Source organism: Xenopus laevis, chromosome 1L, assembly GCF_017654675.1.
Source record: "Xenopus laevis strain J_2021 chromosome 1L, Xenopus_laevis_v10.1, whole genome shotgun sequence".
Classification (NCBI taxonomy): domain Eukaryota; kingdom Metazoa; phylum Chordata; class Amphibia; order Anura; family Pipidae; genus Xenopus; species Xenopus laevis.
The window spans coordinates 192,416,794-192,443,857 of NC_054371.1; the positions used below are offsets into that span (position 1 = coordinate 192,416,794).

The 27,064-nt window shown below is 37.8% G+C and overlaps 1 protein-coding gene across 1 annotated transcript in view; it reads left to right on the forward strand.

The window, feature by feature from the left end:
• ell2.L (elongation factor, RNA polymerase II 2 L homeolog) overlaps nt 1-26,422 on the forward strand; it is a 30,857-nt gene extending 4,435 nt beyond the window's left edge. Inside the window, exons 2-12 of the mRNA XM_018264560.2 lie at nt 4,137-4,184; nt 6,668-6,789; nt 7,149-7,312; nt 12,013-12,272; nt 13,904-14,028; nt 14,784-14,868; nt 16,594-17,149; nt 20,715-20,778; nt 22,559-22,730; nt 24,866-24,910; nt 24,998-26,422. Of these exons, the coding sequence (XP_018120049.1) occupies nt 4,137-4,184; nt 6,668-6,789; nt 7,149-7,312; nt 12,013-12,272; nt 13,904-14,028; nt 14,784-14,868; nt 16,594-17,149; nt 20,715-20,778; nt 22,559-22,730; nt 24,866-24,910; nt 24,998-25,114 (1,758 nt within the window). The 3' untranslated portion in view covers nt 25,115-26,422. The remainder of the gene's footprint in view (nt 1-4,136; nt 4,185-6,667; nt 6,790-7,148; nt 7,313-12,012; nt 12,273-13,903; nt 14,029-14,783; nt 14,869-16,593; nt 17,150-20,714; nt 20,779-22,558; nt 22,731-24,865; nt 24,911-24,997) is intronic.
• Nucleotides 26,423-27,064: the final 642 nt, after the last annotated feature.

Below are 27,064 nucleotides of genomic sequence, written 5' to 3' on the forward strand. Positions count from 1 at the left end.
TGCTTAATTATACAAATAGAGTTGCCAGTAGCAACCAATCAGGCTTTTGCTTTCAGTTTCTTGTATACATTTCAAAGCTGATTGGTATTGACAACTGGACTCGTATTCATTAATCAGCCCCCATGCATAACGAATATAAAAAGTCGTTGTTCTACTATGACCAGCTTTAATGTGGTTACATAAACATTGTATTTCAGGCACGCCTGATAGGCTGCAATTGCTGACCTTGTTCCCTGCGCTGGTGTTTCTCTTTCCTAACATATACCCCAGACTGGTGCATACTCCTGATTGCGTTGCCATCTCTGGGTGCTTCCCAATGGCCCTGTTGGCTCTCCGGGACTGTGCACAGCACATACCTTGCTTGATAGTTATTCCACTTGGCCCAAGTAAGTGTCTTGCAAAAACCTATCCAGACCAGTTACCCTTAAGCTAGAAAATGTAATTTCGAGAACTTCTAGTGGAAGACGATACTGATTTGAATGACAAAAGTTTGATTTGACTAGCTTTAAAATGTTGATCACTACTATTTTCAGTAGACTTCTTTTTGCCTCTTTCTTTTATGATTTAATGATTGCAGGGGTTAAGGAGCTGATTTGTCCGGTTTCATGCAGGCATTTCCAGACACTCAAAATTTGCTGGAATTTTCAGGAACCAATCCAACTGCCAGATTGAATCAAACAAAGCCGATATTTATCATTGTCTGAGTCTTCAGGATTTTTAGTTTTAACCAGTTTAAAGAGCTACAACTTTTTAGATTTTCAGATAATTTAATAAATATCAATTTTCTTTGATGTTGCATCTATTAAAAGGGACCTGTCACCTTGAGAAATAAATATGCCTAAGGCATAGAGGCAGGGCAGGCAATATATGATTGACAGCTAAGACTTTTAAAAACATTTTATAACAGGTATGGATGTTTTAATGAAAAAAATGTTTCATGTTTACTTTGAAAAGGACTTTTATTATAAATCTTTTTATATCTGGGTGACAGGTCCCCTTAATTTAATCTACTGTGAATGGAATAGTTCACTTATTTGTTAAATTCCAAAATCTTTGCACTGGGTTGTTTTTGTGTGGAAGCACAGCTTATGACTAGGTTGTGGTAATGTTAGGTTTTGTTGTGTTAAGGGTAGGGATGCACCGAATCCAGGATTCGGTTCGGGATTCAGCCTTTTTCAGCAGGATTCGGCCGAATCCTTCTGCCCGGCTGAACCGAATCCTACTTTGCATATGCAAATTAGGGGTGGGGAGGGAAATCGCTTGACTTTTTGTCACAAAACAAAGTACATTTTTTTTCCCCTTCCCACCCCTAATTTGCATATGCAAATTAGGGTTTGATTCGTTATTCGGCTGAATCTTTCACAAAGGGTTTGGCCTAATCTAAAATAATGGACCCTATTAACTCGCAGTTGAGTACGTCTAAAAAGTATGCTGTGGTTTTATATTCTAATATTATGAGGTTTTTCCACATCTGAATATTTGGAGAATCTGTAGAGTGCTTATGTGTAAGGAGTAAGCACTCCCTTATAGCTGTTAGTGAGATGAAGACAAATTTATCAAACAGTTATATACTTTTTGGCAAAAAAATGGCTTAATATGATCAATAAATTATATGGCTAAAATATAATTTGGTGAATAATGGCTCCAAAGTTTGCTTAAAAAAGGAGTACCTTTGTAATGAACCATATCCATTCAAAGCTAGTACACATATGAGATCCTTTAACCGGAAACCTGTTATTCAGAAGCCTCCGAATTTCAAGGGAGCAATATCCCATCCTATTTTAATTGAATTATTCTTTTTTTTTTTTTTAAAAAAAATATATATATTTTTTTCTGCAATAATAAAACCTCACCTCGAACTTGATACTAAGATATAATGAATCCTTTTTGGAGGCAATACAATCCTATTGACTGTTTAAATTATTTTTGAATTGATTTAAGGTATGGAGACCCAAATTATGGAGAGATCCTTTATTCCTGAAAACATCAGGTCCTGAGAATTCTGCTTAATGGGTCCCCATACCTGTAATATGGTAGTACCTGTTGTGAGATCTACAATTTTTCTTGTTGAAAATTGCATATCTGTGCCGGTATGGTGACAGATTGTGAAGGGATACATATATATAGCGTTACTGGCTGACTGAAAAATGCACTTTTTTCAGTTCCTTCGGTTAGGAAATTTCAGTCCATTTTCAGTTGAAGATACACTAGACCTTTGGGCATTTTGATGCTATGTTTTTAGATGGCAGAAATTTTGGGGGTTATTTCCCATTAAATGCTTTCAAAACCCTTGTTTGTTCTCACTGCTGCTCAACGTAATTTAGTCTGCCCCCTCCCCAATAATGTGCTGACATGGGTATTGCGTGAAAGCGGAGTACGTGCCCAGACTCTTACTTAATCAGATTAATCATTGCCTTCATTACATTACTTTTTTATTGAACCTCAAAGGGATCTTGGGTGCCTAATTCACTAAATTCCCAAGTATTTTTTGTTACCGTAGTAGGGATTTGGCCAGAATTCTGCCTTTTTCAGAAGGAATCAGATTTGGCTCATTCCTTGTGCCAGGCCAAACCAAATTCTAATTTGCATATGCAAATTAGGGGCAGGAAGGGAAATCACCTTACTTTTTCTCACAAAACAAGGAAGTAAAATTTTTTTTAACCCTTCCCATCCCTATTTTGCATTTGCAAATTTGCATTCTGTTCGTACCAATCTTTCATGAAGGATCCGGCTGAATCCCAAATTCCGTCTTCCCTACTTGTTAGGGAATAAACAATACTTTTTGTGACTGGTTTCCTCACAAACTGTGGGATGGAGTATGTCTGTGTAAAAACAAACAAAAAAAATGAATACTGGTCTTCAGTGCTTTAATGCAGATGGCTTGCATGTCACGGTTTTAAAGTATTTTTTTTATTTTTTTTTTTTTTATCAGTGTCATCCTTTATCTGTTGCATAATTGCAAATGAGCCATGCTGTGTAAGCAGGCTATACACACACACACACACACACAAAGATTCACTCGTCTGTCTGATGTGGTAGGCAGAATCACAGACGCTCGTGTGTCATCAGCCTAAGGGCAGTGACAATCCTTGTGCAGCTCAGAACTTGAAACTGTTGCCCACGAACACATTTGTGTGGATTATCAATAACTATATACTCTTCTTCTTGTAGTGTGTTTGTTCGCTCAATGTTATGGCATTGTGATATATAAAGAAGGAAAGGGTTTATCATTGCGAGGTGCCAATTTGATAGGAACCCACCAGTAATTATAATATAATTGCTACTTCCAACTCCTGCAGATTAGTTAACCATCCTTGCTATAGAAGATGATTCACACAAACCCATTTTGTTTTCTATACTAATTCCACAAGTCTTCATGGGGGAAATAAATTTAGCCTCGTGATCAAATTGCCTGCAAATTTGCCCAAATTGATATCGATGGGTGGGCTTAGACGTTGCAATTACGATCTTTCCAGGAAAGATTGTTCGTTTCAATACACACGTGTAGAGCTGAATCGTCAAATATACAGGTAGAAACAATAAATTCTACCTGTATCTGACACTTCAGCACTAACAATGGCCAATGTTTGGGTGCCTTCAAAGGCCCCCAATCAAAATTTTGCCGGCCTGATCAATGAGCCGACTGATAACTTAAGTCTTCTGCCAATATCAGTCTGCTCATCTTCCACCATACACTCACCGAATATCATATTAATTTAGTACGATATTATGTTTTCTTTAAAACGCATCAATAGTGCTGCTCCAGCAGAATTCTGCACTGAAATACATTTTTAAAGAGCTTGCAGATTTTTTTTTTTTTTTTTTTTATATTCAATTTTGAAATCTGACATGGGGCTAGGCATTTTGTCAGTTTCAAAATTTAATATAAAAAAAAAGTTTGCTCTTTTGAGAATTGGATTGCAGTGCAGAAGTCTGCTGGAGTAGCACTATTAACTGGTGTGTTTTGAAAAAAACTTTTTCCCATGACCGTATCCCTTTTAATTAAAGAAAAAAAAAACCCTTTTCAGTATCTGTAATTTCTAGAAACATCTCCTGATGCTTAATGTTTTTTCTTAGATGCTTGCAGTCCCCCCCTATGCCATTGACTGATTTGCCTTTATTTTGCTTTGTTACAGAATTCTTTAACGTCCCGACCATCCATTCAATTTAAGGGACTACAAGGAGTAAGTATTAACGTGGAGCAAATCAGTTTGGGTGTTAAGGGTATCTATTATGTGCACTCATGGCTAGATTCTAGCTTTTATCTGCCAGCTGTTTTTAATTTTTTTTCTGGCAACTTCATAGATGCAAGAAAGCCAGCAGATTTGACAAAAGCGCATGTACTTTTCCGTATTTGCGATTGCAACACAAAAATAAATAGGAAAAGTAAACAAGCTAACTGTGCCTGAGTTCGATCAGATCAAATGTGTCCTTTAGGCTGTTTGAATTATCTGATACAATTATATACATTAGATGTGTGATTTTCAGCCCAAATTAAATTTTAGGGAATTCTGACTTGTTTTGGATTGTCAAATTTTATTTATTTTTTCATATTTGTATGGTGTAACTAGTAAAAGGTGTAGATATTACAGTTTCTTTGCCTCCCCACCTGAGATTATGTGGACTGACTCATCTTGTAGTGTTAGCTGCCTTCTAGTTTTAGGCTTCTGCCATAGACTTTCCTTATCACCTCCCCCAGCTCTCCTGTTGTGTTAATTCTCCTGGATTATCAAATCCATAATTTCTCTCCACTTCTCACCTATTTACCTCCTCTTCTCACCTTGACTTTGTGACTTGTAACCATTTCTCCAATTGACCTGTTCTTCTTCTTTTCTCTCATCCATATTTCTCAAGGCCAAAATTCACTCCCTTCCCTTTTTGTTTATGCCTTTCTTATCTTTCTTTGTAAACCATATTTCTTCCCTTGATTTCCTTCTTTACCTTATTAGAAATGCTTCCCACTTTCTCCCACTCCTTGCTATTCTTGACTCTGATTCTTAATCCACACTTTTTCTTGCCATATTTTTGCTTGTATTCCACTGCTTTGCCTTTTTGTGTTCTGTGAACTCCTCCCATATATGTTCTAGTTTCCTCTTCATATTTGTATCTTTTCCTCTTGGATCTGTCCTAGTGACAGTGTGTGTTTCTGTGTGATAATCTCATGACTGTAAGTCTACTGGTAGTGCCCACATTGTTGCCATACAAATCAATGAAGGGAAAATGTCCAGCCTTTTGTTCTGCCCAATTTTTAACAATTGTATCTATTTGTTTGCCTTCTATTCCCAATATGTTTCTCTTTTTCTATGGGTTATGTTTGTTGCTGTTGGTTCCCTCACTAAGGGCATATGATACATTTCAAGCTCTTAGTAGCTCTGTTGGGCAAAAAGCTTGCAATTTAATTTTATAGTTACTTGTAACTTTTTTTTAGGTTTCTTCTGCATTTTACTATTCCTAAATTGCATAAGCTTTCATTTATTGCTTAGTTGGCAATGGCACATAAGACATTTCTTCTGCTTTAATGCAATGCTGCAGGGGTGACAGTTGAGCATGATATATGTGGTGTAGTCCACTGTCTGGTGAGTAGCTAGCTATAACTAGAGCTGGCAATATCGTGGCCTGATGTTTTATTGGTAAATAACTCTGGTGACCTATGCTTGGTCAACCTGCAGGGTAGCTAGTCTAAATCTGCTGTTTCAACTTCTGTTTATAAACACTTTTTACTGAATAGGTTTATAGGCAGTCTTTTGTGTAGATTATTTCTGCTTTTTACTTGAAAGTAACATTGTGATTTGTAGAGCCAGTGAAGTTGTTACTGATTTACCTCTGCAGTTCAGGAAGAGAGTATTTGTTCACACTTGTCAGCACTTTTGTAGCTTGCATAGGGAATGCATATTCCTGCTTCACTTATTCATCAGATTTCTTATGTCAACTAAGAACTACAGTGGAGTTCATTTAGTAACACAAGGTAAAGTTGCATATTTCTGCTGGTGCCGATTGAGAGAGGAAAATATATTTGGTTGGTGCAAGTTAGTTATGAGGTGGTAGAATCCATTTACTATTTCTTATCTCATTCAACTCCATAGTTACAAAGGTATTATAGCATTGTAGATAAGGGATCCATGCTGTGTCAAAACATTAAAGCAATAGTGTACACCTAAATATGCATTTTTTCTCATTTTGTTGTGTTAAGTACTAATGGAAAATGTTTTGCCTGCCCCCCCCCCATAAACAGGATGATTTGTTAAAATGTAGTTAATGAGCTCTGTATAAACTGTCCCCTCCCTAATCTGCAGTCTGTTGGGTATTTAGACAAGAAAAAAATATTGCTATAAAATATGTAGTCTATTTGGTTTGCTATCTACTCCTCAAAGTGACACCGCAGAACCAAGAGGTTGGAAAGTGAAAATGATTTTAATTCCCTGTCTAGAGCATGAAATAATAAAACCAGATATTGCATATCAACATAGTAAGTTAGGTTGAAAAAAGACACACGTCCATCAAGTTCAACCTTTTGACTTTTTTTTTTAACCTGTATTAAGACAAAACGTATATTCCACACAAGCCATACTCATTGCGTTCATGTTGCAAAAATGCTGCACATTCGGGGTTAGTTATAATGCAGCAAATATGCATAAAACACTATTTTTTCCCCCCTCTCACTTTAAAGTGTATCAAGATCCCAAAGCCAGATTGCCTTGGTGATGTGCACAACTTTAACTTCTATCTGTCAAATGTGGGCAAAGACAACCCTCAGGGTAGTTTTGACTGCATCCAGCAAACTGTCTCCAGGTAAGCAACTTGTAAACAGGACTTTATTCCCTCTTTTTGCATTTTATGTATAAAGCTTATTGCATTTGGATGTACTGAAGTCTAGGGTATTCCAGCCACTGAAAAACAGTCTGCATCTGTCGGTTTTACATGGCTCTATGTCTATGAACTCTCAACAAACCATGTTAAAAGTTTTTATCAAGGCTTTTCTCTTGTTTGGACTGCCTTGCCAGTATGAACTGTCAACTTGAAATTGAATGTGGCCATTTAATTTAAGACAGGAAACCCAATACCAAGTTTTGATAGAATAAATGGGATTTGGCTTGCACTATATAATGCTCAAGTAATTTTTTATTTTAATTTTATTTTTATAAATATAGTTCGGGGTTGTCCAAATTGAACTGCCTAGGATGCATACAAGATAAAATAACAGTATGTGCCACAAATGACTCCTACCAGCTGACAAGAGACCGCATGACCCAGGCAGAAGAAGAAACGCGGAGCCGTAGTACTAAAGTCATAAAACCAGGGGGACCATTTGTAGGTATGGATAGACTCTAACATAGTCTCTTACAGTAGTAGACCACAGCAATTTTCAGCAAAATTATCAGTAAAATGTTCAACTTATTCAGATACCTTTATGCGGTAGTATTAAAAATTGGGGTATTTGACCAAATTCTGTTGGAAATTAAGTTCTAAATCTGCTACTGAGCCACAGGTTAATCATTTCATATTTAAATATCCATGCTTATAATAAATTTTATTGGCTTTCAATAACAATACAGGTTTCCTGGTGGGTTTGTTTAATGGAAATAGAAATGTTTATCTTTTTATTTTTTTTATGTTTTGCCGAACTATTACAAATCGAATACTGTCACAGTTTGCATTTCTCACCTTGCCTGAACAATTCATTAATGCTAACCTTTATTTCTAAAGTGCCTCATGTTCCCTTTAATGACGTGATAGATAAGGAGCTGAGCCTCAAGCTTGAGGCAATTTTCATACAACTAGCAAAGCCTTGCAGTTTAGCTAGGAGTAGGAAGACGTATTAACATCTTAAATAGTATTTATCAAAAATATTACATTTCCTGGTGTAACCTCACTGTTGGTGACCGTTTTATGTAGAGGTGCTTTTAAACATCAGTATTGTACTTCTGGGGGGTTTTTAATTCTGCAAATTCGGTATCTCTATATAACGCTACATATTTGTTGTTTGCACACTCTGAAGACATGGGGCTTTCCAAACAGTTTTAATTTTGTCTCTTTCTCAACATCAGAAATTTTATTTTCTTGCGTTTCCGTATTTGCAGTCCTATATCTTGTAACAGAAGTAAAAATGTATTGGTTGTTCTTAAGCAAATATCTAGTCTTGTAGGTAAATTAAAAATGGCCACCTTGAATATGCATGCACACAATGTTTCAAAGTCCATAAATACCAATGAAGTGTCACGCTGTGCTGGCAGTGGAATGGTTAATCGTCTTATTTCAGTTTATGTCACCTGCACTACATGAGTCTCTTCTTTAGGGGAAAGAGTGCCCAAAAATACATTTTCATACAGAAGAATGGAAACTGCTGTTCCAGAACGATGATGGGAAAAATCATGAGGCTTTTTCCCACTTTAAAGTATAAAACACTTTATAAGGGGCTATCCTTATTCTTACAGATTACCAGGTAATGTCAGTGGGAATGGCAATTTCATGCAGATGATATAGCACCACATCTGTCCTTGCCCTGAGGAGAAACTTGTCTTTTCATGCCTGCCACAGTTGTGTAGTTTGGTCCTTTTTCCATTCTGTAGTTTGAAACTGTGTCTTTTTCCTTGTTTTTGAATGAAACAGCCGCAACAGTAATCGGATCTGCAATAAACTGTTAAAATCAATATGTTCGTAGAGGCGTTTAAAGATTTTTTTTTTTTTTTTTTGAAATGTGCGTTTCCTTATTGTCTAAGCATTTCTCTTCTCATAATGATACGTTGTTGTTTGTTACTCACACCCATGTATGGGCAGCGCTGATAGTGAATCTGACACATTTGCTGCTACGATATAGTTGTGCTTATAGCAAGGAAATACTCACAAGGAATTTGGTTTATTAGTTGGCTGACCATGGGTTCTTCTCCAGACTGCAGCTCGGCAAGTTGCTCATTGTAGTCCCAGGGTGCCCTAAGTTTTTATTATTGCAGTCATTTTCCCTTGTATGTCATGAACCTTTGAAAGGCTTGTTCACCTTTAAATTAACTTTTAGTATGATGTAGAGCATGATATTCTGAGACAATTTTTTCAATTTTTTATTACTTGTGATCTTTGAGTTATTTAACTTTTTATTCAACAGCTCTCCGGTTTGCAATTTCAGCAATCTGGTTGCTAGGGTCCAAATTACCTAAGCAACCATGCATTGATTTGAATAAAAGACTGGCATATGAATAGGAGAGGAACTGAATAGAAAAGAGTAATAAAAAGTAACAATAACTATACATTCGTTACAGAGCATTTGTTTTTTTAGATGGGGTCATTGACCCCCGTGTGAGAGCTGCAAATAGTCAGAAGAAGGCAAATAATTCTAATACAGTAAACTAAATGAAGATCAGTTAAAAAATTGCTTAGAATTAGCCATTCTATAACCTACTAAAAAACTTAAAGGGGTTGTTCACCGTTGAGAACTTTTAGTATGACGTAGAGAGTGATATTCTGAGATAATTTGCAATTTGTTTTCTTTTTTTTTTTTATTGAAGGTTTTTGAGTTATTCAGCAGCTCTTCAATTTGCATTTTAAGCAGTCTGGTAACTAGGGCCCAAATTACCCTAGCAACCATGCATTGATTTGAATAAGAGGCTGGAATATGAGTAGGAGAGGCCTGAATAGAAGGATCAGTAATAAAAAGTAGCAAAAAATATACATTTGTAGCCTTACAGAGCATGTATTTTTTAGAAGGGGTCAGCACTATTTGAAAGCTGCAAAGAATCAGAAGAAAAAGACAAATAACTATAAAACTATAAATAAATAATGAAAACCAATAAGAAAGTTAATTAGAATTGGCCGTTCTATAACATAATAAAAATGACCTTAAAGGTGAATCACCCCTTTAAGCCATAAATGGTGACATTTCTGTATTCAGAGGAATCTGAACTGTCAGGCTTGTGTTTCCTAGTACATGACGTAAATGCTGTGCGTGGCAGACTGCTTCCCTCCCCCCCCCCCCCTTAACCACGTAATGTATATTGACCCTCAGCTCTGCTTGCAGAGAAAACTGCTTCTTTTGCCTGGCTTTGAAAAACAGGCAGTGCATTTGTGTCTGTTACAACTTGTTCTTTAATACAGGAACAACTTGTTTTTCCACATTGCCTTTGCTGTGAATGTAATTGCACATGTTTTATTGAGCAGTACGCCATGCTATTGGGTACACTTATGTTGCAGCTTACAAATGTATCTGTAGCAATATTTGTTGAATCATTAGTTCTTCTTATGTGCCAGACACCTGGTGGCCTTTACACACAATGGTAGTACAGGTATAGCTGTTTTTTTCCACCTTGTGTTCTCCTATAAACTTAACCTATTTGCGGCAGTGTGGGCATTTTGGTTGGAATTTTTTCTTCATGCAGCACAATCATTTCTCCACAGCAGCATTCACGTTAAAGGGTTTAAAGAAACAATGGCTTTTAGTTGGAACCTATTTTGCTCCTCCTCATCTGCATGAGTTTTACTATTTAAAGGGGAACTATCTCGAAAATTAAAATTTAATATAAGCTTCAGCATACTGAAATAAGAAACTTTATAAATTCAAACAAATTAAATATTTTGCATCGTTTTTAAAAAAATAATAAAGTTCATCTTCACTTTTCCTCTCTCAGCATCTGTTCCTCTTAATTCTCTCTTCGCGCAGAAGTTAGGGGGCAGATTTATCAAGGGTCGAAGTGAATTCGAGGGAATTTTCGAAGTAAAAAAAATTAAGTAATTTTTTGGATACATCGACCATCGAATAGGATACTATGACTTCGAATTCAATTTGAAGTAAAATCGTTCGGATGGTAGACCATTCGATAATTGAAGTACTGTCTCTTTAAAAAAAAAAAAAAACTTGACTTCAATACTTCGCCAGATTAAACCTGCCGAAGTGCTATGTTAGCCTATGGGGACCTTCTAGAGCAGTTTGTTAAAATTGTTCGATGGATGAAATCCTTTGAATCAATCGAACAATTTTACTTCGACCCCAAAACGGTCAAATTCTGTGAAAAAAAACTTAGTCTTCGATAGTCGAAGTAAAGCCATTCGATGGTCGAATTACGAAGTATATATCACTTCAAAATTCGACCCTTGATAATCTGCCCATAGGTGTCCTATTTGACTGTTAGATCCAATATATCTTATAGGGGTGCTCCTTTTGCCTAGAAGATGTATTAAAGCTCACTCCATTAAAATCACCAGAAAGCCGGTCTCTCTACATGCAGGATTTTATAAAAGACCGTTATTTTATTAGATTATGTTTGTACTGGAATCCGTTATTTGAGGGAGTTCTAATACATCTCCTAGGAAAGGAGCCCCCCTATAAGATACATTGGATCTAACTGTCGAGGACTACCTGACACCCAACTGCTGCAGGAAGACAGAATGCGGAGAGAGGGATAGTGAATATAACCTTGATTAATTTCAAAACGATGCAGAATATTTGATTGTATTACAAAGCTTCTTATTTCCGTGTTCTTATTGGATTTTAATTTTCAAAATTTTTCCCCTTTAAGGTAAATTAGGCAGACTCCCATTTTCTTTACACTTTTGGTGCACCCTCCCTGGTTGGGACAATAAAATAAAAGAATTGGACTATATTTCATAGTAATTATGCATCATTATCTGCATGTAACCTAAATATGATTTGATCGTGCAGGGTTGTTTCTGCTGTCTGCACATCCAGGCTTGTACTTTTGCAAAAGGATAAAAGGGGAGTAAAAAGCCACATTATGATGGTAAACTATTGGGCACCAAGAGTGATTTGGGGTTCTATCATCATATGTGCACAAGATTAACTTGTTTTTTTTTTATCAGCGTTTTTTATTTTAAAACTCTAATATAATTGTTTTGTAATAATTTCCCTTGATAGATATTGGCTTTGACTGTTGCTGCATATAACTAGGTTATCAGCTTTGACATCAATGTTCTATACTGATGGCAAAGGAGATGTATACCTGGGCATATATAGACAGGCAATCACCCAACTGTCATATTTTTTTCTTATATACTTTTACTGTGTTACAGGGAAACGAGTCCAGATTCGCAAACCAGCAAATAATATTCTAGATACAGCACCAGAAAGGAAGAGATCAACGCCCATTAACCCTGCAAGTACGATAAGAAAATCCAATCAAAGCAGCGTAATTGCACAGCGGCCCTATAGAGAGAGGGTGATTCATCTGCTGGCACTGAAGCCTTATAAAAAACCTGAGATACTGGCTCGATTACATAAAGATGGAGTTAATCAAAAAGACAAGAACTCCCTCGGAGTCATTCTGCAACAGGTGAGTTCTTGTAATGTAAATGGTTTAAGTATTTCCATATCAGGAAATTCTTCCCAGGTATTTTCCCCTTCTGGGTTTCTAAAGTTTTAAACTGTGCAAAAGGTCTTGTATTAACAGCATCACACTGGCATAGGTAAAACAAATCAAACTTCTTTTTTATTTTTTTTAACAAGCATTCCTATGTGAGAGATGCTTCATTCAGTTGTTTTTCAAAGATCAACAAGCATTTCCCTATGTTTGCTTGTGCCTGCTTGAATGCATGTTTCTAGTCTCTTGATATATTGCCAGTTCAGTCATGGCTACAGATAAGCAATACTCTTCAGGAAGAGAAACCTTTGCCAGTATGTTTTATTAAACCATTGTAGGACAATAAATGAGTGCTAACCCTTTAAGAATAGACCATGTCTCCTCCCAGAAAACTGTGGCAGTGAGAATGTCCAGTCTGTAATTCAAAATACCTTGATCGCAAGGATCACTGGATAACAATTAAAATGTTTAGCTGTTTGAAAATTTGTTTTGATTCTCGAAAATACTTAAAAGTATTTTACAGCTATAGATAGAGCATACATTCGCTTCCTTGGCATGCTATAGATTTCCAGGGTTTATTTTCCAATTAATATTTCATGGAAAATCAAAGTCCTTTTGTACTCATAGTCTGCAGTGCTTTTTATGTTTTATTGTTTGGAACCTGCTTTTACAGTTATCAGTAGCCTGCCAGTAATGCTTAAGGCGTTCCTGCTGTGCTGCATTGCTTTCTAGATGTCAGCAAGGATTCTTCAGTATACTGCTAGCTCATCATACGCAACTAGCATACTGAGATCTATTCTTAGCTACAGCAAGCTGATCATTTTCTCTTAGAAAATACACGCAGATCCTTATTGGGCAGTACTACACCTCGAATGGTGAGCAAGCCTTAAGCCAACTGTGAGTGGCTTGGAAACATACACGCACTGCACATCTCTTAATTTATCTGCTGGACTCAAGCCTTCCAATATTATGCCCTCTATTTAGCTTCCATGTGATTCCCCCCAGGGCAAAATAAGTATGTGTGTGTATCTATCTATCTATCTAATCGGTCAATGCATCCCTGTACTTTTGATCTACAGCTGCAGAAAATATTCTACCCAAAGAAAAAGGGCTGCAGAAAATATTCTACCCAAAGAAAAAGGGCTAGCTAGCTAATCGGTCAATGCATCCCTGTACTTTTGATCTACAGCTGCAGAAAATATTCTACCCAAAGAAAAAGGGCAGGACTGATTCTTCAGTCATAAGCATGCACCTGCAGTATGGTTATTTACGAACATTCTAAAAAAAAAAAAAACCAAACAGAAATTTGTAGTAAAATAGGAAATTTTTAACTGCTCACAATTTAATAAAAAAATAGAAAAGTGAGGGATGTCTTTTTGAGGCATAATTTTTCTGGAAATGTGCTCGCAGTTGCTAGAATTACGTTTGATATTTATGACCGAACCGTAAACAAACCTTTCTACAGCTTTCCAATATATATGATTCTTATGTAAAGTCTGAAACTTTGTTTTATGATGTGGGCTGAGAACAGTGCATAATGCAAAAGTGCATTATACATTTTTTTTCAAGAGTGGGTTTTCATTTGTTTTATTTTTTCCTTTAAGGTTGCCAATTTAAATCCCAAGGATAATTCCTATACCCTGAAGGATTTTGTGTACAAAGAAATACAGCGAGATTGGCCTGGGTATCTGGAAGTTGATAAACATTTATTAGATCAAGTGCTCTCTAGGTATGTTTTTTTTTTTTTTTTTTTTTTCCACAGCACCTGAGACTTAGTATGGCACTCATATACTTATTAAGGTGGGGTACAAGTGTAATATAATCTTCCTATTGTTTTATTATCACGCAAGTGCCAACATATTCCACAGTGCTGTACAATAAATTGGTGTGTACTCTATTAAATATTTTGTATGTAAATCTGTACAATAAACATACAAGAAGTAAAGCGGTCCCTGCAAAAGATCTACTCTATGGGCATACACAAATCCTCACATACACAAATCCTCACATCCTATCTGTTTGACTACCAAAACGAATTAAATAATACTACTTAAATTTAAATTTACCTTCATACCAATAGTGTACCTAGTACCAAAAAACCCATAAGCTCACGGAGCAATTGTTTTAAATATTAGGACCAATTGCAAGTTCTTTCTTATAATATCAGTCTTGTCATATTAAGTTCATTTAAAGGTGAACTACCCCTTTAAGTGCACTGAAGTCTCCATTTAACCAAGAGTCATATTTCAGTATAGTACAGCATGTTTTGCGGTTGTTGACCCCTGATTTTTCCAGGAGTGTCTCTCAAACATTGTTATGCAGAGTTGTTACATATTCATGTTGAACGTCATTCAAGTGTCTGCACACGTTAATATTGGGTGAAACCTTCTGAGTTTATATATTATTGGAGTTTTTTTGTCATCTTTCTCTTGGACATTATATTGTTTGAATTTTTGATTTGGCATTTGTTTGCTTTTTGTGCAGAAAACTTAACCAGTCTCAAAGTAATACCACCAGCACCAGTCAACCAGATTCACCTACAGTGGCAACATCCTCATCTCCCTCCCAGGTATTTAAAGACTGAAAATAGTAAAGTATAAGTAAAGCATTATTCGTACATAAATCTGAGGTAAGATATATAAAATGACTGCAAGTTAAATAGTGGGTTCCTTTGTCCACACAAAGCAAAGTATACCCCCTTGTTTAACATGTGGTGAATGAATAGGGCTTGTGCTAAGCATACTTTTTGCCAATTGTTTTAAAAAAAAAAAAAAAAAAAAAAAAATCCGTTATTTTTGACAGGGCAAATAAGGGCAATATAAGCTACTCCATGTTTAGCCCTTAAATTGTAAATGATTATCAGTGCACAGACACAACAAAGGGGAGGGAAGGGGGTTGTATACTGGTAATCGAATTATCTACCTTGAAAAGACCAAACATGCAAAAGCTTTAGTTTTCCTTTTTGCCCTAATTTAGCTTAAGAAATAACAAGCTATATATTTTTTTTGTTAATAAAAAAAAAACTATGCAGCAAAAGCCCTATTAAGGGATAATGAAAGGTAAACTTGCTCCTATAGTAGGTCTCCTATAATAGCAGAACGCTATGTTTTTAGCTCATAAAATCCTTGTATTAGTTTTACCCGTTCTAATTCTCATCCCGTATGTAGAAACATCGCTGCCGTATTACTAAAGTAATTGTGCTTCCTTTGACTACAAATAGCTAATGCGTATGCGCAAAAATCCTTTCCCTTAACCCGAGCCACACATGATCTTAAACACTGCCAAATACAGTAACAGAATGCCAGAGAGGCGTGTATCTAGTGATATATAGATTTTTGTTGCCCCTTACTGGGCAACACTAGCATCCTGATGCTGCCAGGCTGCTACTTAGGGAATGAAGGAATCAAGTGTCGTCTGGTAGACGCAATGCTTTGATTCTTATTGGCTGGGGGCATGCTTACTTGTCAACAAGTGCTTTGTCATTGCTGGAAGGAAAGCCTCTTTTTAGAAGCATGCTCAATAGACAAAAATCACCTAATGTGACTCAAGACTCCCCGGGGAGGAACTGGTTATTTTAGTTATGTCGGCCAAGTCCTGGACATGCTATCTTCACGCAATGCATTTCCTACAGAATGTCAGCAGGAAGTCAGTGCTGTAAGTCATACAAAAGGAAGCCTTTCTGATAAAGGTTTTTTTTTTTTTTACGTTTTGTTGTCCTTTTAAAGGAGAAGGAAAACCTGTAGAAAAAAAACCCTGTACCCCCACCCTATGTAGACCCCCTCCTATCTGCCCCCAGGGGAAATGCCCCATACTTTATACTTGCCGCAGATTCTGGCAGGGGACTTCACGGCATCCATCTTTCGGGTCCTCTGCAAGCTGACTGGGAGATCGCAATCTCTGTTGATTTCGGCGTATACGCAGCTGTTGAAAACGGGCAAATTGCACCAACTGCGCATGCGCCGACTTACTGATCTCCCAGTGGCCCGCGGCCAGAATCTGCGACTAGCTATAAGTATGGGGCGGTTAGTCTGGGGGAAGGAGGGCAGGGGGGGTACTGGTTTTTTCTACAGGGTTTCCTTCTCCTTTAAGTAAGCTCATGCTGAACAAGGCGTAGACTGCCACTTACTTTAGCACTAGGCCAGGACACCATTGGAACACTGAAACTTTCAAATAACAATGTTCATAAATGTCTCCTAGTTTGTTCAATTATTTCAAGAGGTTTTTTTTTGTTTTTTGCATTTGTGATGAATACTTTTACATATTATATAATGTTTTTATACATATGTCATTTTAGAAACGACCTCTGGACACAGAATTTATTGACCCTTTGATGAATAAAAAGCCACGGATTTCTCATCTTACGAACAGAGTCCCGCCAACAATGAATGGTCATCTGAGTTTGACCAATGAAAAATCAGCACACCCTCCTCCACCTTCAGCTGCCACCCCATCCCTTCTACCACTTCCTACTGCACGCCTTCCAGTTTCTAACCCACAGAATATAAACTCTAACTCCAATTCTCCTAGTACCCCAGAGGGTCGGGGTACACAGGATTTGCCAGTGGACAGCTTTAGTCAGAACAGTGGCGCCTATGAGGACCAGCAAGAAAAATATACCTCTAGGACTACTCTGGAAAATTCAGTACCAACTCCGATAAAATTGAGTGTTTCAGATCCAACAGACGATAAAAGTAGCACATTGCACAAAAAGGCAAAGAAGGCCAAAAAACATAAGGACAAAGAACGTAAAAAACAGGACTCTGAATCTGCAGAGGAAAACAAAGCGGCACACTTGAAAAAAGAACAAATTGTGAAAATAGAAGAGAGTTCGTCCTCTGAGAGGAAAAAAGGTATTGCATGCTTACCCACTATTTTTTTTCTTTTTTATTCTTGCATAAAGCTGTGCTGATTTGTTGACAAATATTTTTTACAGGAATGATAGACATCTGTGCTCAAGCGTTTTTCAGTGTCATGTCTCAAGTGTTTCACCTTTAAATTTTAATTCGGAATGTAATACAAAAGAGTGTTTGTTTTTTTCAGAATGGGGTTCTGAATTTTGTTTTTTTCAGAATGGGGTTCTGAATTAATACATTGTACAAATTTGTAAAGAAAAGGGTCTATACGTTACTACAGTAGGCGAGAGGTATTGACAAATTACATGACCAATAACTCATAAGAGAAATTGCTTTCCCAAGTCTTCTGAAATAATATCCATTCATAGTTTTGTATTGGTCTAGAAATATCCCAGTCCTCCTTAATATCTCTGTTTAAAACAGGTTTGTCTCTTTCTGTTGAGCGATAATTGGCCTTCTAATATTAAAGATGCAATATATACCACTTTCTTCAACATTAGGCCTTAAATGGCACTTGCTTTGGAAATGCATTCTGCCAATTGTTTGTATTAAAACAGTTATTTCTTTATTGCCATAAACAATACAGAACAGTGGAATTATAACCGCTGTCACATGATCCACCCTTGTTGGTTCTTCAGCACGGTTTTGGAAGGAGAGGGAATTAACTCAGGCTTATGGATAAGGAGATTACAGAATCTTGAGGCACAGGCAGAAATGAGTTGATTCCTTGTGCCGGTGGCACACGGGGCTTATGTGATCCTGTGTTTTCAGGCTAGCACAGAACTTGGTTGATGTGAGACGGGCTAAAAGGAGCAAAAAAGTCTTTCACGTGCACGACATGCAACAGTAGGCTTTCTGAAAAATGAAGGTATTTACTTGCCTCGTGCCATATACATAGCATTGCCTTAATAACAAAAAATGAGAGTTTAACTCTTGCATAAGGCATTATGGGCAGAGACTCCTTTGGCCAACTATCCACCCAGAACAGCTGGTTTTATAGCACAGATACAGCCTAACAATTCAGAGCCATATATCTAAACTTGTAGACTACCTGTTTTGATCTTGTCTGATCTCTTCGGTGCAAGATATTGGAACATGGCTTCTGAGTGGAGTAGCGAAGCAGAGAACCTAGCCTGGTTAGGGTGAGACTGACTACTAATGTCGTGCTTAAAGCAGAACTAAAGTTTAATTGAAGAAGTTGGCTAGAAATGTAGTACATTATGCTTTGGGCTTCAGCAGGGAAGATCTGTACCTCCAAAGATGCCCCAGTAGCTCCCCGTCTTTTCTGCTGATTCACTCCACATGCTCTGTGCTGCTGTCACTTAAGGTGCTTAGGGACCCACTCACAATATACAGTACACATAGAATAGAAATGTCACAGTATAAGGCTGATTAGTAATTAATATAGATAATTACTACATGACCGCACAGAAACCAGTTCAATTATCATCAGCATTAATAATCAGCCCTGTAGCATCTTATATTACAGGTCAACCTAGTTTTCTGCTTGAAAATTTGTGACGACCCCTAAGATTTAGCTTCTCAACAGCTGCTCAGAGCCCACTGAGCATGTGAGTATCGCAGACACTTTTCAAGATGGAGACCCCCTGTGACAAGTTTGAAGTTCTGGATCATTGTTGCTATTGAGAAGCTGAAACTTTAGGCTGGTGCAATAAGGTTATGCTATAAAATATGGCATTTTTAATCTCATTAATTTTTAGGGCTTAGTTCTCCTTTAAGGCACCCAAAGTACCAGAAGCAGTCATCTATAGACCGTACTATTGCCTGACAATCACTGCAGATGGCCATTTCCATGCAGTAGCCTGAAAGAAACAAGCTGATTTGACCACTCATGACGAAGGTCGTTATGAGCCCTGGTAACATAGGGCTAGAAAATCCCATAGGGTGAGCTTTTTAATAGCATGCCGCCTTGGCTTGTACACAGAGCACTCTGTCACTTGTGGGACATTCTGTGGCAGTGAATTGGAAGAGTTTTCACAAATTCAAATGTATTTTCGATGCAACTGCCATTCCATGCAATGAAAGTTATTGGGTATATCTGGAGCACCCCATGTGCCATCACAGGGCTGACCAGCTGGATTTACTAATGCAGAACTTTGATTGGATATTTATATGGTTCTATTTCCCATGGACTGAAAAGGCTTTTTATGGCACTGTCAACTTATTTTAATTTGACACTTGGAGGCACATTTATCAAAGGTCGAATTTTCAAAAGCATGCAAGTGTTCTTTTTTTCTCCCCTAAACTCCCATAAATTGGAAATCAAATTTTTAAAACTCGGATGAATTGAATCGACCCGAAAACTTGAATTCGATTTGAATCTAAAAAAAAACTATTCTAGTTTCCAGAGAAAAAAAAAATGAATGTCATGAAGGCTGCAAACAACTCCAAATTGATCCCTGGACCTCTCTCATTTACTTAAACAGCAATTCGGCATGTTTTAGATGGCAAAAAGTCAAATTCAAATTCTTAAAGGGCCAGAGTATGATCAATCTCATCTTTTTTTAAAACTAACTCCCTAGTAGAATTTGAATTTTGCCCGTAAAAAAATAAGAATTTGAATTTTCAATTCTACCCCTGATAAATCTGCCCCTTTAACATGAGGTTTTCGTAAGCCCACTTCACAGAAGAACGTGACTGGCACTGCTTTAATGCTATTGTCACTAGTGAAATGAACATTTCCGTAGATATGAGCTTATATATCACTAGATTACATCTGCAATGTCATTTTCATGGTGTACATTATCTTCAAAATACTTGATTGGTTAGTATAATGTACTATTAACCCAGTGCGTTGTGGGACTAACTAGTAACCTATTCCAACGCATATTATTTTTGACTGTTGTGGGATTTATTTATGTGAGCTATTTTTTTTTGCCTATGTTCCTACAATTATTTATGGGCAGATAAAGTAAGTTCTAGTTGCTGCTCTGTAAAGTGGAAGAGAATGGAAGCAAGCCGACTGCTGTATTATTTAAATCTATATATGTTATAACAGATTGGTGTGGCAATGTTAATTATACTTAAACCAGTATTGCAGGGTTAGACATGGTGGTAAATGACTAACTTTTAGGGGGAACGCCCATCTTTATTAAATCTGGAGGCATGCGACAAATCTTGTCTCCACATCTGTCACTTGTGCAAATGATAGAATGGGATTAAACATTTTGTTCCTACAAAAAGTTACATTGAGGCTTCTGTGTGCGGCATTCATATGAAATGTACCCAATACATTGGTATGACTAGAATTTAGCCTTGCTCGAAACATGTAGTGTGTTGATAAAAAGCACCCGGAAATTTGCAACATTTATCTGCGTTTGACCTCTTCTTACAATTATCCTTTACGGAGTTATAAGGCTTCATTGGACGGAAGCGGTAAGAATTGGTCTAAAACTGTGAATGAATCTTTTTCCCCGAAGTATAATGAATACCTGGAAACTAAATCTGTTACCATCGTTTCTTGCTCAGTAATGATTTGTAATAACCCTTCTGTTCTGAAGTGAGACTGTGTATATTTTGTAACCAATATATCTTTCTACAGGGCTGAAAGACACTTGCACTGCATCCGATCCAACATCAACCACAGAGTTACCAGATTACATGGTGTAAGTTTGGTTTGTAGGAAAAGAGGTTTTCTCTGGTCGTATTGGTTACTGAATGGGATGAAGCTTTGGAAGCTCTATTAAGGGATATTGGGATGTAGATGGCTTAACTAGTGGGAGGATTTTTTTTTTATTTTAAGCTTAAGAGAAAAGTGAATATTGGTATTGTCATTCTAATGCCTATTCTACATTCTATCTTAAATTTGAGCCACTCTGCACTTGTGTGCATTCAGTATGGTCTATCCCATCCCTATATGGTTTCATTTCAGCCCCAGCATACGACCAGGACTGTATTTAGTTCCGATGCTGCCCTAGCGTATTGTGCTTGTGACGGCACAGGCACAGACGTCGCTTGACGTATCTTATGCCAACCAGCCTGGCCTCATACACCTCACACCCTCCCCCCATAACCTGCCACCCTTGGCACAGGCCCTCGGGTATAAATACACCCTGCATACAACCATTATTTGTGTTTAAATGGGCTAGTATGTGCTGTGTAACCGTGATCTGTCAGTGTCTTTCCTTCCCCTATTCTTGTCTGAACAAGTGACAAACTACACTCTTAAAGGAGAAGGAAAGGCTAAAACTAAGTAAGCTTTATCAGAAAGGTCTATATAAATTCACCAGTAAATCCTCAAAGTAATGCTGCTCTGAGTCCTCTGTTAAAAGAAACACAGCATTTCTTTCCTTCTATTGTGTACACATGGGCTTCTGTATCAGACTTCCTGTTTTTAGCTTAAACCTCCAGGGCTTGTGCTTGAGCACGCTCAGTTTGCTCCTTTCCCTCCACCCTCATTTCCTCCCTGCTGTAATCTGAGCCCAGAGGTATGAGTGAACAGGGAGAGACTCAGGCAGGAAGTGTTCTCACTAAGCTAATATGGCAGCTACTATCCTAAACTAACAGCTTCTAGAGCTCTTTACTCGGGTACGGTAAAGCATTTTACAAAATTAATATATCATTCTAGCTTGTACTATTATGGCTAATCTATTGGCAATAAACTGCTTTGGTAGCTTTCCTTCTCCTTTAAAAGGGATTATTCACCGTTGAGTTAACTTTTAGTATGATGTAGAGAGTAATATTCTGAGATTTGCAATTGGTTTTCATTTGTGGCCTTTGGGTTATTTAGTTTCAACAGCCTGGTTGCTATGGTCCAAATTACCCTAGCAACCATGCATTGATTTGAATAAGAGTCTGCAATATTAATAGAAGAGGGCCTGAATAGAAAGATGAGTAATAGAAAGTAGCGATAACAATTAATGTGTAGCCATACAGAGCATTTGTTTTTTACACTGGGTCAATGACCCCCATTTGAAAGCTGGAAAGAGTCAGAAGTCGAATAATTTAAAAAACTCTAAAATGTAAATAACGAAGACCAAGTTGCTTAGAATAGGTCATACTATAACATACTAAAAGTCATCTTAAAGGTGACCCACCCCATTTAGGCTGATGGCATGTGTAGCTTTGCTTCTAACTTATTTCTTCTACTAAGAAAAACCTGACTGTTACCAGGCTGTGATGGATTTTTGCAAAGCTTATGTACATTGGCAGGCAATGTAAATGGTGTTTCTCCAGCAGCAAAGCAAACTCTGCATATGCCATTAGATGAAGTTAGATGCAAGCTGAAATGCGGAGTCTTCATATGTAAAGTACTATTTTATAGCTGCTCCCTGTTTATTCCCCTAATTTCAAACCATTTCTATTGCCCTTGCTTATGTGTGTGTATTCGTAAAATAGTAACATTATTTTTCAAGTGTCTAAATTGTCGAATCTCTCCTTCTGCAGCAAATACACTGTCATTGTGTCTAGTGAGCAGAGACAAACTTACAAAGATGACTTCAATTCAGAATATGACGAGTATCGTAGTTTGCATGCCAGAGTTGAAAATGTCACTAGGAAATTTATGCAACTCGACACACAGCGGAAGAGTCTGTCTCCTGGTTCTAAAGAATATAAGGTATGTGCTTCTATGTTTTACTTGAAGGATGAAAGAAGGGCCAAGCTGCTTTTTATGTAGTTATTTTGTATTGATATTCATCTTTATAGAATCTTGTTTCCATTCAAATGAATACTCTAGTGCTTTCAACGGTATATTGAAAGTTGTGAGATGCCAAAACATTGATTGTAACCTAGTTGCGACATTGACATTATCCCAATTGTGTATTGAAACACTTGAGCACTTAAAGGGGAACTCCAGCTTCCAAACCAAAATTTAATAGAGGCCCACATAACACACAAACCCCTAATACACCCATCACAGTTACCGGTTTCTTCAAAAAGTATGAATAAATGCCATTTTCTATGCTGAAATCCAGCTGTTTTAGGGTGGTGGCACACATGAAGATTCGGAGGAGTTTAGTTGCCCAGCGACAAATATTCTCTTCTTCGGACGACTAATCTCCCTGAAATGCCTTCCTGCCAGCAAGTATACAAATCACCGGCGCAATGGCATAGGAATCGCTTCGGCTTTCTGAAGTCTCCCGGTTTCCTCGTGAGGCAACTTCGGGCGACTTCTGATGGAATGTATGGTCACCCAGCGACAAATCTCGTCTTCGGGCGACTATTCTCCTCAAATGCCTTCCCGCCGGCAACAATACGAATCGCCGGTGGGAAGGCATTTGAGGAGAATAGAAGACTATCCTCCCTGTCTGCCACTACCCTAACAGTTCTTCACGTTCTGCAGCATTTGAAATCCTGGCAGGGACACAGGGGCTAAACACTGATGTTATAAATTGTAACAAATTCTCCACAGCTTACAGACAGCATGCAGGAACTACATAACCCACAATGCATTGCAGTATGATGTTCCTTTCCTTAGCTCAGCAAAGTAGTCCGATCAGCAGGGGCTAGCTGCTAGGCTTAGGGAACTGTTCCAAATAGGGATGCACTGAATCCACTATTTGGGATTTGACCGAATCCTTGCTGAAAGATTTGGCTGAATACTGAACCAAATCTGAATCCTAATTTGCATATACAAATTAGGGGCAGAGAAGGAAAAAGTGGGGAAAAAAATCTTTTTGACAAGTCACATGATTTCCCTCCCCGCCCCTAGTTTACATATGCAAATTAGGATTCGGATTGGGTTAGGCCAGGCACAAGGATTCGGCCGAATCCTGCTGAAAGGCCGAATGCAGAACCGAATCCTGGATTCGGTGCATCCCTAGTTCCAAAGCATTAAAAATGATGACAAGTTTGCATATTTTTTTTAATTAATGTATATTGCAAAGTTGCTTTAACTTTGGTTTACTTTTCAAAAGCATAGATTTATTTATTACTGTATAATTTAATAGTGGTACCCTTGTTTGTGTTTACACCTTCTAAAGTGCTGCATACATTTGCGGTGCTGTATAAATGTTCGTTCCACACAGTCTGCAGTGTGTTTGTAGACCTACTCTCCTCTGTGCCAAGTCCTGATCATATACAAAGCAGTGTCATACTTATTGTTCATACTTCCAGTTACAATCGGCTCCTTGGCAGACAGGTTGGTATAGGTGTTGGGAAAGTGGGCTCTGGCATTGCATCTCCAAATTGCTTAGGACAGTAGAGCAAGTTACAATCATCCATTTATTATTATTTGTATGTCCTTCTTGGCTCCATTAGACCATCTTGCTTTTCTGATTCTTGCTTTTCTGATTCTCTCCCTCTCGGTTTTTACCTACTTTGCTGTAACTGTTTTGTTGGCAGGAGTCCAGTATTCAGCGTGTCTGGACACTGGTAGCATAATTGCCTCTCTTGCAGGCGCAAAACATGGAGTAGCTTCAGTTTCCCTGTTTAATTCAGATATAAAAAAGTGACAAGCACTAGGCAAAACATTTTTGGCACAAACTATAATCTTCCAACTCATGTTGAACCAGGGGGTATGCTGCCCTTCTAATCCAAAACCTCACTGCACTGTAATTCATTTCATAGAAATTTGGTCTGAGCCTACCATTTGACCACAACTTACCTGATAATAGATTGTTAGCTCTCTGAAGCTTTCATTGAACCTGAACACAATATCATTCAATCTCTGTACCTTTAAAACCATGTCTCATTTTGTTGCATATCTCTTCACTGTCCCTCATTAAAGTGGTTTCTGTGTTTTCTTTGCAGACAGTACATGAAGAGGTTCTTCAGGAATATCGAAAGATAAAAGAGGTCAGCATTGCAATGAACTGTTTCATTCCTTGTGTGTGCATGCCAGCTTCACGTTTGAACTTTAACACCTTGTCTCTTGCTTTGCAGACGAGCCCCAACTATTATGAAGAGAAGTACAGATGTGAATATCTGCACAACAAGCTCGCTCACATTAAAAGACTCATAGGAGAGTTTGACCAACAACAGGCCCAGTCCTGGCACTAAAAGCTCGGCTTAATCAAGATGTGAATAAATAACATTATTTATTGAAAAGAAATTCCAGATGTGTTACGCTAGAATTAAGAAACTTTTCAGGAGTTTCAGTATTAGCTGACTTTTTTTTCCCCTCCCCCTCCTCTTTCCTGTTCCCCCTGCTTATTTAAAAGCTGCTTTCTCATCCTTGTTCTTTGGACTTGCATTTATCTGCGGAGATCAATGTAGCTACTGAATTTTGCAGTGCTTACCATTGATGATAAACTGCTCATTCGAAACAATGTGCTTTTTGGATAAATGTCTGTCTCTTAATGCAAATCTTTTGCCCGGAAAGGTGGAAGGTTTAAAAAAAAAAAATTTTTGCACAAAATGTATTTAAAAAAAAACAAACAAAAAAAGGGGTTTGGAAAGTTAAGGTACGGATGACCTAAATACCGTCTGTCTTTAACTTGAACTTTGCAGATTGTACCCCCCCCCCCACTGCAATGGATGCCTTAAGGTGTTTGCTTGTCTTTACTCGGGTAGCAATATGGCTACTCTGCTTCCCCCGTTTCTTTATTATTGGGAAGCACACTATGGCCTATCAGCGTCTGACAGTGAGCTTGGATGCGTGAGTGGGTGTGAGCATGCATGACTAAATCACAATGCTGCTATTTAATAGGCCTAATGCTCAGGTTCAACAGCTGACAAGTGTTATTGTAGTTTTTGTTTTTTTGTTTTCCTATGAATTTACTACTTTTTTTGGGGGGGTGGGACTAAAGCATTTCCATTTCAAAAGTGTCAGCAATGTTAACATGGGAAACTGAGGGAAACTGACACTTTGATAAGCCTCCTCATTTCCAAGGGGGATGCTACTCGTGAAGGTGTTTAACCAATATAATTTTTGGACAAAAAAAGGTAAGAATTGTAACCGTATAGGTGACCTATTTATATACTGATATAAAGTATTTTTTTGAAGAAAAAAAGATATGCAAAGAAGCTATTTACCTACATGTATATTTAATTTCCTTTTCCTCCTGGGAGCCAGGGGCTAGACTAAATTACAGATCTATTTAACTTTACAAATACTGTGATCATTCGAGAGCACAAACTTGCATATCAGGCAATGTACCCGTTTACGTTGAAACTTTTATTTTGTTTTTTTTTTTTTTTCCATGTGGGAACAGATGTATATGATTAATTATCTTGACATTATCGGATATTTTTGTCCTCCTTCAGTAAGCGATGCCAATGAAAAAGGGAAGCATTATGTTTACAGATGTGATTATTGGAATGTTTGCCAAAAATATTTGGTATCTCTAATAAACTTTGCCTCCAGCATTTGAAAGTTTGAATTTTTATTTATTTTTTTGGTAAACCAGAACTTTAGTGCAATTGGTCACGAGAGGTCCGCTCTGGCCTGTTTTCCTGTTGCCCAACATCAAAGCCGGTGCTTGGCGAAGATATTTAAAGGGGAAGTAACATCTAGTATGCTTTAGGCAATGACAAGATTCCGTATATACTAGCGTATAAGAAGTTTTCAGCACCTAAAATGTGCTGAAAAAGTCTACATCGGCTTATACTCGAGTCAGTATAAATATATACCTAGCTGATCGACGAGAATGGCTGCGCTTCTGACCGGAGTCCCGTGCCCCTGATCGCCGCGTTCTCCATGGCGCGTTGCAAGTGATGTCACTGGCTGTGCATTACGTGACATCACCAACCAGCACATGCTTGTTTTCCACTCTATTAGACCCACACGCACTCCCAGGTAAGCCCTGCACCCCACTCTCACACAACAGGCTTCTATAAAAGCCAACCTACTGCATGTCAACATTTACTGAAACTAGGGTTGCCACCCAGCCGGTATTTTACCGGCTTAGCCGGTAAAACACCTGCCGGGGCTGGTATTGCAAATTTACCGGAAATGTAGCTGCAGGTAAATTTAATGCACCGGTCTGATAAAAACCTGCCTTTTCGCTG